Consider the following 18,012-nt stretch of genomic DNA (forward strand, 5'->3'; position numbering starts at 1 on the left):
TTATTGATTTATTGATTTTTAAATAATTTGCGGACATTAAATCGTCGGACACTTATATCACTATTTTGTACAGTAAATTTAAAAGTGGAAAAAATGAAAATTAGATATGTGGTAATCGATTTTTCATACCCCGTGAAAATTCCGGTTTCCAGCTGTCGGTCGGTCTGAAAAAACGCGGCTTGAAATTTGTAGGACAACAATATTTTTTGACTGAATTAATTATTTACTATTAATTTTACTAAAAATTACCTATGTGGTAATTGATTTTCAATACCCTGTTATTTTGGCATGTTTCGACCGGTAGACACGTCAATGTCGGAAGAATTTCTGTCGGACAAATTTAAATCGGCATTTGCGACAAAATTTCCAGTTACTTAAGCTAAAAATAAAAGATGTGGTCTTGAGTATTCAAGACCCCGGGAAATTGCCATGTTTTTGGACTTTTCCGAGTGGAAAAGAAGAAAAGAAAGAAAGAAAGTAGAAAGAAAAAGAAGAAAAGTCGCAGAGGAAAAATGTGGTAGACGCGTCAAAACGAAGCTCCTCAGGAGTTATAAAGTATGTGGTACCTAATCAACTTTCCAGGGGGGGCCTGTACTATTAATATTGCACCTGGATTCCTTACGGCCAATTTATCAAATTAATTTGAATTATTATTTAAGTAAATCTAGTTTGGGGTTGCCAAATAATAATTGTTTGGCTGTTGCTAATTGTAACAGATTTAGTTAAATCAATAAACGACTTATTTTTTTTAATTATTACTTTAATTATATACGTTAACTTTTTAGTTTGACGAGTTTTTGTTTCATTGTTAAAGGCATCAAAAATTTGACGCAAGTTCTGGCAGTGTTAAATCTCGAGACTGGTTGTATACATATTTTATTGGATATTATAACGATTTGCGCTGTTTATGTAATTCATTTAATCGTAATCGCATTATAAAAGAATATGATATTGCGTTCGTTATCGAAATCAAATATCCCTACAGTTGACAAATCCGCTAAATCTCAGAATTAATGTTTCCGGCATGCCGACAAAACAAATCGAAAAAAAAACTGAATACAGATTGTTTACCTTTAATTAATGCTGTCGCTCGGAGTCCTTAATAAGTAGGGTGTATTTAATTGTAAACATAGCATTTACTAGATAGATTGGCGTTGACGCAACATCCAAACAAATAAAACATCATTTAGCGTCTAAGTTTTTTTTAACATATCCACGTTTTTTTTATAATTTTGTTATTTTTGTATCTAGAACGCAAAAGTACCATTTCGCGTTCGAGATGCAAACAATATTCGAAAACTGCAATAAAATAAGGCAATAGGCATGATGACAGTAACTAAGAATCACTAAAATTATGTATTTATCTAATGAAATGAAAAAAACGAATTTATTTTTATATTATGAGGGAGATTGATGAAATTTTGATAAAATAAAACTACAAAATACAGCAAACCGCCATGATAGGTTGAACAACAATCAGAGCGAATTACGTCACATCTATGTAAATGCCATTTTGTGTCATTTGTACTTCGACAATATCCGCAGTATTTATCTTCGTTTAAATATTTTGTGTTTCCCAACTGTCAGTTGCTTAGTTTTGTGTTACCAAAACCATAACCAGGAAACGTTAGGTACTTGAAAAGTTTCTAAACGAAGGAAAGAAAATAATAGCTCGACAGCTGCGAGTTAATAAAATATCAAAAAGACTATGTTTGTGATGAAAAGTTTATCCATGCATAAATTGGTGCTGACATACAAAGAACAGTCCTGCGACACATTTAAAAAAAAACTCGTATCGACTGATGAAGATGACATGAAACATGAACAACCTTTTATTTTCTACAGAAATAAGATATTTTTTGGAAATAGTAAATACTTCCGAACATCATAGAACAATTTTTCAAAATCTGTCACCATGCCTATTGTTATACAATTTAATTTATATTTGGAATCGTTTGAACCGTGTTTGAATCAAGACGGTTTAGACGCGGTGACTATCATAACGACAGCAACCTAACAAGCAATAAAAATTAGTTGTTTGAAAAAGTAGTGTCATAATTATACATCATAATTCTTATCATAATACAATTCATATTCTAAAAGTGTTTAATTCAAAATGAGCTCGGAAAGTAAAGACGAGCATTTACCAGGGGAAGTATTGGAAGCTGCATAAAGTGCTGTTTCACAATTAATCCCCAAAAAATCATCGAGACTGAAAAGATTTCCTACAACGAATTCAAAGAGTGGTGTTGTTGGAAGAAAATTCAAAAAGTGTCCGAAGCGGTAATACTGGCATATTTCGAACACAAAATTAATAAATTTAAACCTTCGACGTTGTGGGCAGTATTTTCCATGTTTAAGAAGTATACTGAATACCAAAAAAATATTTGAAAAGCAAATCAGTTTGATACCGTCCGAAAAAGTCCAGAGTTTTAACGAAAGAGGAAATTGAGAAATTTTTACAAGAAGCACCTGAATTACCACATCTACTAAGATTTCTGCTAGAAAAGGCAATTTAAATTAATATAAATCGATCCATTTAACAAATTTTGGACAACTTTTCAGGTCATTTTAATAATTGGTATTTGTGGAGCTTTGAAAAGAGATGAGCTACTAGAGATAACGATCGATAATATAGAAGACAAAGATTTAATTATTGTTATAAGAATTCCCGATTCCAAAACTCGTACTCCGAGATGTTTTGTGATTTCAAGTCCTGACCAAATGAAGATATACCGCAAATACCGTGCTTTACATCTGACAGTTACTAAAAGTCGAAGATTTTTTGTGAAATATGTCAGGGAAAAATGTGTTAACCAAGTAATTGGCGTCAACAAAATAAGGAATGCGCTAAAAGAAAAAGTAACTTATTTCAATTCGCTTGATCCGACGCAGGGGCCGATATTACCACCATTAAACGACATTTGTTTTATGTTCCAGAACGAAAAAGACTGGCGTTCTTGAACATAAAAGTATTTTGCAGGTAGGTGACAAAAAAGACTTACTTTGTCAACTGAAAATTTAACAAAAATGACTATTTTTGATGACAATTTTCGAAAAGATTATTTTGTACACTTGTACATTTTATATTTCATTTGTTATAGATATGTGAGCCTTTTTCTCAAAGTATAATTTGTGTTTCCGTGCTTTTTTGAAATATAAGTACTTTGTTAAAATAACACACACCTTGGAAAAGTAATTAATTTTATAAAATTTAGAATGTATTACCTAATACTGATGCACGTTCATTTTGTTTATAACAGAAACCCCAGTTTTTCAGAAGAATTTGAATGAACAAGTATTGGTGAATAATTTGTGAGAGTGTTGAAAACAAGCGGCAGGATCAAGGGGTGGAAGCTGCTGAACACAAAAAGGATTCGAGCATCTGGCAGCACGGATCAGCGTTTACACCGTTTGATTTCAAAACCACGAACCGCTACTGGATCTAACTCGCCGTATCCCCCAAGCTGATCCCATTCTGCACATGGTTTCAAGATACTTATTTTAACGTTACGTCTCAACGGCGGAGATTCGACGAAATCAGGAAACTAAATCGTCTATCTTAGTCGGTATAATTGCAGGAACGAACAATTTTAGCGCTTACCTGGAAAGACGTCGTAATGGCGGACAGCAAATCGTAGAAGTATTCCCAGAGGCCGCCCTTCTCTGGCCGGAACGGGGTGAGCAGGAAGTTCAGCCCCAGAAGGGGCACCAGAAGCAGCGTCGCCCTGCAACAATGACAAGGGAGTGAATTGGAAAGTTTTCAGCGCGGTGTTTTCGGCAAAGATTCGCTCCCGGTGGAAATATTATAAAAAAATATATAATATTCTAAGAAAAAAAAAATCGTAATACAGGTTGGTCACGCGAAAATTACCTCCGGTTTGTGTATTTGTTTTCCTTAGTGAATGGTCTATCGTTGCATTTATTTTTTTTAGTAAACGGAGACAATTACAAAACTTCCCTAATTAGCGTCGTCTACAGTTGCGTAGGAAAATAATATTTTTATTCCTATATCATAAATATAAATTTTATTAATAGTTCTTTAAAGTGAGCCGTCGTTTTTTGAAATCGATTAAGACATTTAGACGTTACGACAATATAAAAATTTCAAGATGGCGTCCTTCATACTGGCGTTGCTATGGTAATAACAAAAAAAACGACAATTTTCTGTAATACTATAGCAGTTGCGCCCCCTAGCGGTGAAGTTACAAACTTGAAAATATTTTAAATCAATTTCTTTTGCTAAGTTTAGCGAAATTCATTCGAAATAAAAACATTCTTTACGTAAGAAAGTAAAATTGAAAATGATCATCTGGGTTATTTTGTTTCTTGTCGTACTTTTGAAAAATGACAAAAAGCGTAATTATAGACTAGGCGTTATCTGTTTTGGTTTGGGCGAATCGTATATCCACGGAGATTTTTGGCTTTTTGGCTTTCAAATATCACTAGATACAAAAATTTTTCTATGCGCATAAAAAAACGTGGGCCTAACTTTTGACGGCACAATATGTAAAAAAATTCGAATTCCTATTTAAATGTATATCTTTTCAAGAGTTTGATTGTAGGCGAATATGGAAGCGGACAAAAATGTTTGTAATTAAAATATGACTAGTTACAAATCGAATGAATCATGATTATTATTGTAAAAATCGAAAAAATCGTCAAAAATGGGGTTAAAAAACATTACTTTTTAGGGAATTCTTTTGGGGTCTTCAAGTTGGGTATAGGACCTTCATACTTGGCTCAAGAAAAGTTGATGTTATGTAGAATCATCACACCAAATTTCAGCAAAATCGGTTCGATAGATTTTGCATAATAATGTTGCAATCCAATTTGAAAAAAAATTTGCAAATTTTCAAAATTTTGTACAGCAAAAACCAAGACCCTTTGATACTTGAAAATTTAATCACATATAGAAGGGCTCTCAAACTTTCAAACGCTTTTTGAAAAATTCGAATCCCTTAATTAATAGAGCTCTGGCGCTTGTGTAAACATTGGTCGAATTTTTGTACTTATAAACAATTAGAATAACATTATGAATATTCAATCAAATCAAATTTTTTAAAGCAGGTTTTAAAAGTTATTGGAAAGACGCTTCTTTAAAAAAAACAGATCCATTGGTCAATTAGTTACGTAGTTATAGCCGACCAAAGTTAACCGTCATTTACACTAAATGTACCGGGACATCCGGGCTAATTTTACGAAAAATACCTTTGGTATTCCGAGTACTTACCAGGTCTAAGTTTGCAATACTCTTCTTCAGTGGTAACCTACTTTAAAACGCGTTTAAAGTTATTTATGCAAGCGAGAAATTAAAGAAAACCGTAGGGTGGTGGTGGTGGGGAAAGCAGAGAGCGCGGCCGCTTCAGCCTGCTCGAAATTGAATCGGCGAGCGCGACGCGCTTAAAAATTTTTAATATCTCAGCTTCTAGAGGTCCGATTTTGATAATTTTTTTTTTAAATCGATGTCTCGCGATTTAAAAAAAACCAATTAGCGTATTTTCAAATGCCTATCGTTAATAATTATTGGTCTTTAAACAGTCCGATAATTATTTATCTTTAAACTTCCTTTAATTATCAACTTTATTTTTTTATTGTATCAAAGGTAAGCGCATAAACTTATATACTGTTTATCAAAGATCGAAAACAAATTTATTTAAATATTCTAAAATTGTTTATTAACATAACAACAATTACTTTCAAAATATGTCGAAAACTAGTAATTAATTAATTATTAATTTAATCATCATTTACTGTTTAAAATATAAGCAAATGAGAAATTAACTCATTATATTACAAAAATACAAAATTATAGTACAAAAATTTGACCATTCGATTTGTAACTAGTCATATTTTGCAAAATTTAATTACAAACATTTTCCTCTTCCATTTTCGTCTAAAATCAACTCTTGAAAAGATACATAATTAAATAGGAAGAAAAATATGACATTTTTCGCATTTTTTTAACATATTGTGTCGCCAAAAGTTAAGCTCACGTTTTTTTTATGCGCATAGAAAAATTTTCATTTCTAGTGAAATTTTAAAGCCAAAAATCTCCGTGGATATACGATTCACCCAAATATGGACTCTTTGAAACAGACACAGTCTCGTCTGGACTATTACTCGCATTTAAGTATTCCGAAATGCAGATGAGGCGACCGCATAAAAAGATTGTATCTCCTAATTAAAGGCGCCGCGTTTATTTCAGCGGAAAAAGGTACGAAGCAGCAGGAAATTAATAGGCCCCGTTCCGGTTACATAGTATTTTATCCTGGTAATATGGGTTGTGTCATGAAATTTCCCCACACTGGATATTTTCATGGCAGGTGGCCATTTGTATTCCGCCGCTGTACGGTATATCGCATTTAATGCTCTTTTCACGACCTAGGCGGGGTGTACGATTGGATAATGACATCATGTACGTCAATGTTGACAAGTGAAAATTGACGATATCTTAATCAGAGGCGGCTCCTCTATGCAGAGCTACAGAACCTCCGAAATTATAACAGAAATATAGGAGAAACAGACAATTAAATTTAAATTTTTACCAAAATTCGGTGTAATGAATTATCAAAATTTCTCAACACAGTATATACTGACCAAAATTTTCAGATTAAGAAGATGAAATTGGGTTTTCAATACATAATTTCAGTAAAAATTACATGACATAAAAACTATGAAATTTTTTAATAAGGAAGTTCTAGGAAGTTCCCAGAAAAGTCCTTGATATTAATTTAAGAACTGACGGAAATTCCCAAAATAAGTGAAGTTAAGCTATAAAGACAAACATTTCTCTAATACAAAAAGAAAGTCAACTTGATTAAATTGCAAAATCATCATAAAAACGTCAAAGTAGTGAGGTTATAACCAAGTAAAAAATAATAAACAATCAAGTTTACCTGAGATACATACCTTTTACAACCCAAGGGAAATGATCAAATCGATTAAGAAATTTAGCAGAAAAGAAAAAAACCTGGAGGAAGATTATCTCCCAGAGAGCTGTCAAAAAAGGCAAGTTAGATTGACGCTTCAGATAAGAATTAAACAATTCACATTAGGTACACCATTACGAAGTTATGCTTATCGTCTTGCCAGCATTGGAAAATACCAGACAAATCAAGATGGACGAACCAAATTAATTATAACAGCCGAACTAGATACTTGTAACAGTGAGCTAAATAAAAATATTTGTAAAAGGTCAGTATAGATTTTAAAAAGAGGGAAAGTAAGTTTTCTTTCAAAAACATTATTCTACAGGGCGTTTATTAAAGATACGGCAAAAATTCAACGGATTATTCCCTAGACTATTCTAAGAATATAGATAGCTTTTGAAAAGCCGCTTTTTTTCGAAGATTCAAGGCGAGAAACATTTTCGACAATAACAACATTTTATTACCGAAAATTATAGTTGTTACGATCTCAATTGGAACCGCATAAAAACATTTAACTCATAAATTCTACGGAATCCATAGACGTCCAGGAAAATTTAGCCCTGTCTCGTCTAGATATACTACATTCCAAGCTATATTACCATATAATTACCATACGATTGTCAAGTTTTTTATGTTTAAAATCGCATTGAAATAAAGCATGTCGTAAAATATCTAAAGATTTATAATTATAATTTATCTCGAATCATGTTTAAAGTAGGAACTTTATTTTCTTTATATATTTTTATACATATTATAAATTGTGCGCCGTAGTACATCTGGTAAAATCGTCAATTTTCTTTAATTTTCTATTTTTCCGTTTCCTCTTTGTACCGTGACAATCCTTCTCTAATTACGCAATAAATTGGCCTTTTTTGGATATCTTAGTTAATCCGTTTCCTAACTTTTTTATCGCATTGTTCACTATTTTCAATTTTCAAACATTCATATATATTTAATATAATACGTTGACTTCTTACGTATAAATCTTTGTTTTTAAACTCTGAGTTTGTTTTGACACTTCGAGTTATTTCATTATCCTCCGCTTCAAAGATTCCTCAGAGAGCCACGCTAAATTACTAGATAATTACATATAACATTTATTTTAATAACTATTACCCTTTATTGGTTACGATACGAACAAATAATAATATCAACTAATAAATAATAATACGTATTATACCAACAACATACCCCGCCAAGCAATGCTCTGCACGGCACTGGCAAAGCTAAGTGAACCCGTGTACCATACAAAAAAATTATTTACGACCTAGTGGACCAATATAGGTTTGCTTTGATGACCAGCGCGCCGCCGTATATTCTACACCAGGTAGACTAGTTTCGGACTCACCGAATTGCTATTCGAGTATAAATTACGAGACACATCATGGTCAAAGCATAAGAAGAAATTTCAGGAGAAGTGCATACGGCCCTGTGCTCTAAGATTTACAGGTTCCAATAATTGACATCGTAACAAATATACATGTAAAGCTACTTCTACAAGAACCGTTAAAAATAACTACCTCCAACTAGGATGCAAGAATTCAATCTTCTCCCTATTAGCTGCCGAAGTATATCAAAAACACCAGGATTGTTTCTTATTGAATTACACTCAGCAATTATCCGATTTTTAAAATCTTCTACTGGAATAGTATAAACTAATGACTTTGGATGGCCCCATAGGAAATAATCCACGGGGTTTAAGTCCTGGGATCGAGCAGGCTATAAGTGAGGTCCACATCGACCAAACCAGTTAAAAACTCACGACCAACCGCACTGGTGCACCATCGTGCATAAACCACATTGCATTTCTTGTTGCCAATGGTACATCCTCCAGAAACTGAGGTAGCGTTTGTTCTTGGTACAAATACAGTAAACAAAATTTTACCAGTTAATGTTTTATTCTTCTTCAAAATATAATTTTAATTGCGATCAAACGCATTCTCTATTATATCCACCAATTTCTGCTCAATGAGGAATTATAATTTCAGCAGCGTTTTTTCCTTGGTCCCTAATATATAGTTCCCTATCCAGAAATCTCGATCCGATATTCTATTACGTTTCCGCAAGGCCGTTGGCTCATTGTTGTTCATGTATCTGAACTTGTGGGTGCGATGCGTCTGTTTATTCCGTCCGTTGTCGTGTGTATACACAGGGTAGCCCATCGAAAACGTACCTCAAGGCATTGCAGGGTAGCAATGAACTTTTCGGCAAAATCCAAAAACAGGTAAAGTTTGCTTCTGAGGGGGACAACTTTTGGCGCAAAAAGCATAGCAAAATCTTCAACCCCCTAAGTGGGGGTGCCATCCCCCAATTTTTTTTAAATGGGAATGGGGGTCAAGTGGGGGGTCATTAGAAAGGGCTTTTAATTCTCTATACATCGATTCTTACTTTTTGAAAATCGATCCATTATTTTAGAAAATATGCAGCTTTGAAAATACGAACAATATTTTTGACGAGAAATGCGAAAATCGATTTAATTTTACTTCAAAACTTACGGTATTAGCTTGGTAAATTCCTTCAAAAGAATTCGCTGTTTTTTTTTTTGATTTGCGAATTCTTTAGCCTGATTTTGGTGAGCAAAAAATTGTCCGCTTTTTGTTTCGTATTTAGATAGGCCACAAGAAGTTGCTAGATAACTGTCTTGTGACTTGTAGTTGAAGAGTACCAATACTGCCGAGTCTTTTAAATTGATTAATTATGGTGTACTCAATTCCAGAAAGAGTAGAAATTATTGAGCTTTTTTTCAAAAACAATGAATGCGGAAATCGGGTCGCCGAACTGTTCAACCAACGGCATCCTGAGAAACATGCGTCTGGAAAAATTGTTCGCGAATTGGTGGCCAAATTTCGCGAAACTGGCTCCGTTCATAACAAAAAGAGGCAGGTTGAAAATCCGGTACTAAATGAACCTACGGAAATAGCGGTATTGGGGCAAGTGGCAATGGATAGTACGCTGAGTACAATGCAATTGGCTACTGCGACAGGAGTGAGTCGTACAAGTGTCCAACGAATATTAAAAAAATACAAATTCCATCCTTATAAGATTCGGCTAGTGCAAGAGCTAAATGAAGACGATTTTGATCGTCGTTTGCAATTTTGCGAAATAATGACTGAACGAGCGATAAACGATAATTTCCTCTTTAATGTGTGTTTTTCGGACGAGTGTACGTTCTTCTTGAATGGTTTAGTGAATCGCCATAATTGTCGTTACTGGGCTGATACCAATCCAAGGATTTTCCATGAGACACACTCCCAACACCCCCAGAAGTTGAATGTATGGGCAGGTATTTTTGGAAATTCCATTGTAGGTCCTTTTTTCCTTCCTGGAAATTTGACAGGCGATATGTACTTGGATTTACTACAAAATGTCATCGACCCAGCTCTAACAAATATCATAGAGGACGACCCTGCTTACAATGAACACGAACTGATTTTCCAGCAAGACGGAGCTCCTCCACATTACTCGCTCAATGTGCGCAATTACCTAAATGAGACGTTTCCAGGACGCTGGATAGGACGAAGAGGTGCAATTGAGTGGCCCCCTCGGTCACCCGACTTAAATCCTTTAGATTTCTTTCTCTGGGGGCACATTAAAAGCAAAGTTTACAGCACTCCACCTGATACCTTGGAAGATCTGCGAGGACGAATCATTAATGTATGTCGCGAAGTAACACCGCAAGTGCTCCAGAATGTTCGACAACGGTTTGAAGACAACCTGTATCATTGTATGCAAGTTGGCGGACAACATTTTCAGCATTTACTTGACTAATACCGTAAGTTTTGAAGTAAAATTAAATCGATTTTCGCATTTCTCGTCAAAAATATTGTTCGTATTTTCAAAGCTGCATATTTTCTAAAATAATGAATCGATTTTCAAAAAGTAAGAATCGATGTATAGAGAATTAAAAGCCCTTTCTAATGACCCCCCACTTGACCCCCATTCCCATTTGAAAAAATTTAGGGGATAGCACCCCCACTTAGGGGGTTGAAGATTTTGGTATGCTTTTTGAGCCAAAAGTTGTCCCCCTCAGAAACAAATTTGACCTGTTTTTGGATTTTGCCGAAAAGTTCTTTACTACCCTGTAATGCCTTGCGGTACGTTTTCGATGGGCTACCCTGTATATCAGGGATAGCGCCGAGAAAATTGGTTTTGTTCACGATGCTTGCGCAGATCCATATGTTTATGTAAATAACGGAGATTTTATTAAACCGGCGGAAAACGAGCCCAATTTCGCCTTCGCAGAGATCAGGAGTTCCCAAACTTTTTTTACACGGTGAAAATGCAGAATTTGATCTAGTACGTTTGTAGGAAAATAAAGTTCATAAAAAAGGAAAGATTTTAAACTTTTGACAGGTGCTGCTAGTTTGTAAAAATACCAGCATATTGAAATTGTATTATTAATATATGCTTTATCTCCAAGTACAGCGATGTAGAAAATAACATTTTGTTTTGTTGTACTGATAATAAAAAAATTCGTTAGTTGTATGCCCCAAAGCTAACCCTAACCTTTATTACAAAACCGGCGAATAAACGCGTTTTTTCATGTAAAAATTGTTTTATATCAGCAACCCCTTACCTCAAAGCTTGCAATGATGACCTGGAAGCTCCCGATCCATGTCCATCGTTAGCGGGGCCCCTTCTCAGCTTCACGACGACCACCCTCACTATATTGATGAGGAAGAACAGGTTGAGGAGTATGGTGGCCGCCACAGGGATCTGATGTATTATTTCGAACCTCGAGTCTTTAATCCAACACCTGGAAACAAGCAATAACAATGCTGAACAAACAAAGTTATTTATTATCTCATTCCTCAAAACGTCCGAAAGGATAAATCACACACCCTACGTCTGACGTAAATTGAATTAATCCGCAAGAAGTTTCGCATATTTCCCGCTTAACTATCTACAAGAGCTATTAAACTTTATTAATGGTTTCCTCCAGAGGGGTTGGAGCACGAAGAATGCGCACTTCAACTGTTAGATTGCTCAAACTACAGGCATTAGAAAGCAGCCTCTTCTTCTTACTACCACTTTTAAGCGGTATTAAGTGACTAATTTCCATATTAGGCGCCTGGGGGCGTGTTTGTTTTGATGATTGTTTAAGACATCACACAAATGTGACGGGAACTACTGTTCATAAATCTGAACTTAAATTGGACGTAATGAAGTATTGCCTCTAGCAACTTCTTAATTCCACATAAATCTTCTTGATTTGATTCGGTTATATGTTTTTTTGCATAATTATTGCATTACTGTGTTATTTTAAAATAAGAAACCAACACAATACATGCGTTGTTATCGATTTTCCGAGCAAATCACGTTGTATATAGCTAACAACGTCTTATACAAATCTTCGTAACAATGTTAGACCGTTCAGTTCCATATAAATCTATTACTTCGCACTGGGGGAACAAAACGACAATCTAATAAAGCTGATGTCGCTGGTAAAATATTTTTTTAAGACTACCACGCCGCCAATATTTCTCTGCAAACATCTGACAGTTATAAGCTGTGACATATCGAGGAAATATTCGTAAGAAGAACAGGTTTATTGAGCGAGCTAATGGGGAAGTTATTTTTAAATTTCGGTTGTTTTAAAGGTGAATTGAGTGAGAAATGTTACGTTTGCAATATCTCTGCTTTTCTTCGCTTTTGTCCTGTTTTTATCACAAAACGATAGTCGAACCGAGTAAGGAATTTACTGCAGCCAAACAAAAGGACGCATTATACTGCTGCAGTGTCGAATATTTACAAAAGCCCCGAAGTCCTGGCAGGGATGTGACGGTTAGATAAAAGACATCCCAATAAATAAAGCGGCGATATCGTAAATAAATATCCGATGCGGAGTCTTATGTGAAACAAATTTTACTGCATGGGAAAAGGAAGTGCATTTTTCGCGTCTCTATTTTTATATATTCGTCCGGGACACCGAGTTTCAATGGTAATGTGGGATATTAGAATAATAAAAGGGGTAGGTATTTTCCAATTCCTATTTTAATGCTATAAAAGATACTTCTAAGTCGAAGAATATAAATAATAGAATTTCTCTGAATGACAGTGACAGTATGACTGAATTTTTATTCAAGTCAGAACACAAACATCTCTTTTTAATTATCGCCAATTTGTTCCTGTTATTTTTTCCACTACCACTTTCTGGCAAGGAAACAAATGAACAGCCAAAAATAAATTATCCCTCGATTGAAGTTAATTAAATGAATGCTTCATTAAATTTAAAAGGTCCATTTCTAGGCAAACGTAATGGAATACGTGATGGCCATGCAGAACAAAAATTCCGTAATGTAGGACGAAATTTTATCCTTAAACAGACGGAACGTGTGATTTTTTACATATTTTCATTAAATATATAACGATTTACATATGACGCAGTCATCTTCTGGACCTGTTTCAAATAATACTGGCAACTGTTACCCAGTTGAAGAAAAAATGTTTCTCTTGCCACTTTTTCGAAAAATTACCATTATTTTGCTTAGAGGCGATTGTGGCGCCACCGCAGCGTCATCACACTGGACGGCACTTAGTAGGCCTGGACAAACGTGGTGTTGGAACAGGCGCCAGTAAATTACCATACCGGAAATTGCGCACTTTGACCTTTCATATCTGACCATCGAGATAATGCAATCGTGATGGTAACAGTGCCAATCTGTTCTCCTTCACATTCGATACGTGGATAGCAGTAAATATTGCAGCATGCATTGAAAATTATTGACGTCTATTGTACAGTTAATTTTTTCTACAGTCTTGTTGCAGATTTGAATAAAGTTAACTTATTAAACGATATAAATAGAAAAAAGAAGGCAATATAAGGGTGTCCCATTAATATTGCGAAGCGAAAAAAGGGGGGAGTTTCCTTGACCAAAATTAAGAAAGAAAATTCCTATAAACTTATGTCCGAAAATGCTTCGTTTCGGAGATACAGGGTGTTGAAATTTACAGAAAATACAAGGTTTATACTAATATCTGGAGAACCCTAATTTCTATTTTTGTTTCTACTTCCCTTAAGGATGTGCTTATAAATGGATATTAATTTTCTGCTCGAAAACGAAGCAAGATATCAAAAAAAGTAAAGAGACAAAAAAGTATGTATTTTTTACCGCATAATTAGAAACACATATGACTCCTAAGAAAAAGCAGTGACGTCTAATATGTTTACTTATTAATATCAACAGGAGTGAGTCCCCGGACCCGCTGGAATAGATAAAATAAATGAAATTACGTCAGAAGACGTCTATCGTTTTTATAAACAAACACACCAAATTTCAAAAAAATCGGAATTAGGGTTCTCCAGATATTAGTAAAAACCTTGTATTTTCTCTAAATTTCAACACCCTGTATCTCCGAAACGAAGCATTTTCGGACATAAGTTTATAGGAATTTTCTTTCTTATTTTTGGTCAAGGAAACTCCCCCTGATTTTTTTCGCAATATTAATGGGACACCCTGTATGCAGAATTCCAATAAGTGAATACATTGGAACGTAGTCAATAGTATTGGAGCAGTTGTAAACGTTTAATATATTTTTTTTTCATGTACCTTGCATTGCCCATCCTTACATTGTGTTCTGAAGCAAACGCAGCTACTTTCATAACTAAAATAATATCACAGAAAAAAAAACAAAACTCTCGAAATCGCCTCGGGTGAACAAGCCCTTAATGGCTGTTATTTTCCAGAGGGTGTGCTTTTATTTCCACGTTGTCCTCCGCTTTATTGCTACGAGCAATACGGTGGCATCCTGATCCAGGATTAAGCACAGATGCAGGCTAGCTTCGACCTATATATAGTTGCGGCGTAATCCCAATTTCCAATTCAGTGGTAGCGCATTATTCTGTCTTTCCATAATATTAATAGAGTTCCAGGTTATCTAAACGCTGAAAATATAGGTGTACTGTGTTAATACGGCGATAATCTGTTAAATATTTAGGACTAATGAGGTTTGTACTCGGTTTAACCCGCTCTGGAGTTTTAGCAAGTTAGTTTGGGAATAGTTCACCAGTGGTTTATTGTTAATTAATTTTATAACGACGTTTTACTGGACAGTACCGTGATAAGGGACGGAGGCCTTTTCGATATCGACACTGCATATTTACAGGGTGTTCCGTAGGTACAGTGCAATACTTTATCAAAACGTCATCTTTGGACATACTAATAACACTTGACATTTTTTTAAATAATTTTAATTACTATACATATTCTTATTTTTCAATAATCAATCTGTTTCTGTAATTTCATAATTTAAATTGAAATCACCCTGTAAAATAAAACGAAGACAAGTTTCTAAAACTGATACTCAAACGGCTAATGTTTCTAGAGGTACTCTTTTGGCAAAAAAGGTAGTCCAATGGGGCTTTGAATTTCACCCTAAACTTGAAGAGTTTGTAATTGAAGAAATAATACTACAATTTATGTTGCAAATAATGGGAAAAACTATCTGCATGTCTCAGACTTAATACGCTTTTCTCGTGACATTTTCCGGGCGCTTTTGTTGGGAATCAAGGATTTATTTAGGGCGGGCAAAAATTCAATTTGTTTGGAGTGCAATATGTGTTTCGGGGACGTATATTGGATACCACGAACTGAGCCGAAGAGACTAAATCGTCTCGTGCAGGCTATATTAAGTGCAGCAGAGGATGTACGATAGCGCAAAAACAAAAAGAAATGCGCGCTTAACGGCTTTGGGGGTGTGCATCTATTCGTCAAGTTTTTAGTACAGGCAAAAGACTGGTTTTCTCGAAATATGTCGCTGTAATGTAGGTTGGTTTTTAGTAAATAATATCAAATTTTAATCACTACAACTTTTTAGTCATTTATATTAAAATGAAAGCGTTTGATGTATTTCAATATTTCATTTTTCTATTTTACTTAACTCCTGCGTAGCGCGAAAAGAAAACAAAGAATGTACCAGTTTCTGAAATGTTAAATGCAAGATTGTAACGAAAGTTTCGCGTTATTAAAAATTTCACAAGTACGAAATAAAACTTCCAAAACTCCCAGGGAGATAAAGGAGCAGACTATCGTCGTACCCATTGGAGTGTAACATTACTGATATTTTCTTTGATCTAACAATGGGAAATATATTCCTCGCATATCTTTAAAGTTCCGTTTGCCTCCAACGCTTTGAGAAGTTAGTTCTAGTGTTTCAACTTCAGACGAAGGTTTCCGAACTTCCAGACATTTTCATTATCTAAAATTAAAGGGAATTGATGCCAAACAAGGCCGCGATAACGACTATAAATAGATTTAAAAAAACATAGTAATACCGAATTATAATAAAAGCAGTGGTAACAAGAAACAACAAAAAATTTACATATTTATACGGAGGTTAGCTTTGATTGGCTAAGTATATTTATCACTTTTATACTAGGTGTCCTAATAAGAACGAACAAAACGCGAAGTTTCAAATAAAAATTGTAGGATATTAAACCTTGAAAAGTTACCACGAAACAATACTTCTACATTTATCGTTAAGAGGGGAATAAAGATATTTTCTGAAAATAGACCTTCACCCAAGCAGTCTTTTCAAAAACTACACTATTTTCTGAGAAAATTATATGTGGCCTATATAGATAAGGTATTGAGCTAGGAGTTGACATATTTTTTATTGCAAAATAATTTGTATTATTGAAGTTATGGATAAATAAAGTATAATAACAAATTGAAATTTTATGTCATAGATCTTTATTATAATTTTACATCTCCTTCGTACAGATTTGAGGAAATAACCCGCAAAATATTAGACTGAATTATGCAGTATTACCAGCAATGTCTAGATTTCTGTGAAATTATTTCTTTGGTAGCCATTTATTTAAATGTCATTAGTTGAGATACGCACCAAAGAAAACAGAACAACAAATATGAATGTTCGGAGCTTCTAGTCCAGATGGAGCCAGTATCAAACTTAACCATGGAAATTTTATGGCTTATAGAAAACTGTAAAACATATTTTAATTTTTGACTTCGTTTCGCCGTGACTGAATATATTTCGCAGTCACAAAATGCTCTCTATTTGAAAATATTTCCGTCATATATTTTATAAAATATATGACGGAACTAAGGAAATACGTCTAGGTCTAGGTTTGTAAAATAGATCATCATATATCAGAGTATGTTACCATATCAGTAAGAAATACTTAAAGTAATAAATAAATAATAAATACAGCCCTACCATACCTAGGTTTGTTTTCTGAAAAAGAAATTAACTTGGAAGAGCATAATGAACAGTAGATAATTGCGCCCGGGCACAATAAAGAGATGCCGACTTTTAGTTTTTATACGGTTTCAACTATCTTCGTAAACACCATACCTATATAGGCATATATTGTTTTCTGAAAAATAAATTATTTTTTTGGAAGAACAATAATGAATATTAAATAATGTTTGAAATTCTATGCTTTTCTGTGTGGTTTTTTGTTTGACACCTTATGTGCAGGGGTTGATTTATTAATTTTTTTTTTCGTTCAGATGCGGCTAAATTTTCAATAAAATTGATGTTAATAGCATTATATAATTACTGCTTACAAAAAAATACTGTGTAAGAGTAATTTTTTACATCTGTGGCTTTTGGGAAAAAAAACAATCAATATTTGTTGAACTTCCAAAATAATAATTAATTTACTGGGAGAACAGGTCACAATTAAATAATTTGTTGTAAAACAATTTTTTTTTACGATCGTTTCGGGATTATTTTTTCCCATCTTCAGATAAAAAAATAATAACCATGGATTATAATATTTTTTCTTTATGTAAAAATTAAAACAATTGGCCATCAAATATTGTTTAACATCCTTTCCTATTAACCATATAATGTAAAACAATAAAATAACTACATTTTCTTATTTCCTCTTATAGACTAGGGCGGATATGTCGAAATATACCTATGCATTTTGGAATATTGAAGAGGAAATGTCGATCACGGACAATTTTAAATTTTCAGACAGATATGTCAACTTAACGTCACATTAGTTTTTCAGTAATAGTGGTTCAAGGAACAACCAATCGCGGTGTTGTGGATTTACACGTCGTTTCGATAGAAATTAATTAGCCCAGTTACTGTAACTGAAAATATA

At 34.1% G+C, this 18,012-nt stretch overlaps 1 protein-coding gene across 2 annotated transcripts in view; it reads right to left on the bottom strand.

The window, feature by feature from the left end:
* Positions 1 to 18,012, bottom strand: part of LOC108908771 (calcitonin gene-related peptide type 1 receptor) — a 197,211-nt gene that overhangs the window by 27,225 nt on the left and 151,974 nt on the right. For both annotated transcript variants that reach the window (XM_018712904.1, XM_018712903.1), the window contains exons 8-9: positions 11,509 to 11,688; positions 3,605 to 3,728 (exon numbers count right to left, since the gene is read on the bottom strand). In XM_018712904.1, coding sequence (XP_018568420.1) covers positions 3,605 to 3,728; positions 11,509 to 11,688 — 304 coding nt within the window. The remainder of the gene's footprint in view (positions 1 to 3,604; positions 3,729 to 11,508; positions 11,689 to 18,012) is intronic.

This window comes from Anoplophora glabripennis, unplaced genomic scaffold, assembly GCF_000390285.2.
Source record: "Anoplophora glabripennis isolate ALB-LARVAE unplaced genomic scaffold, Agla_2.0 scaffold416, whole genome shotgun sequence".
NCBI classification, from domain to species: Eukaryota; Metazoa; Arthropoda; class Insecta; order Coleoptera; family Cerambycidae; genus Anoplophora; species Anoplophora glabripennis.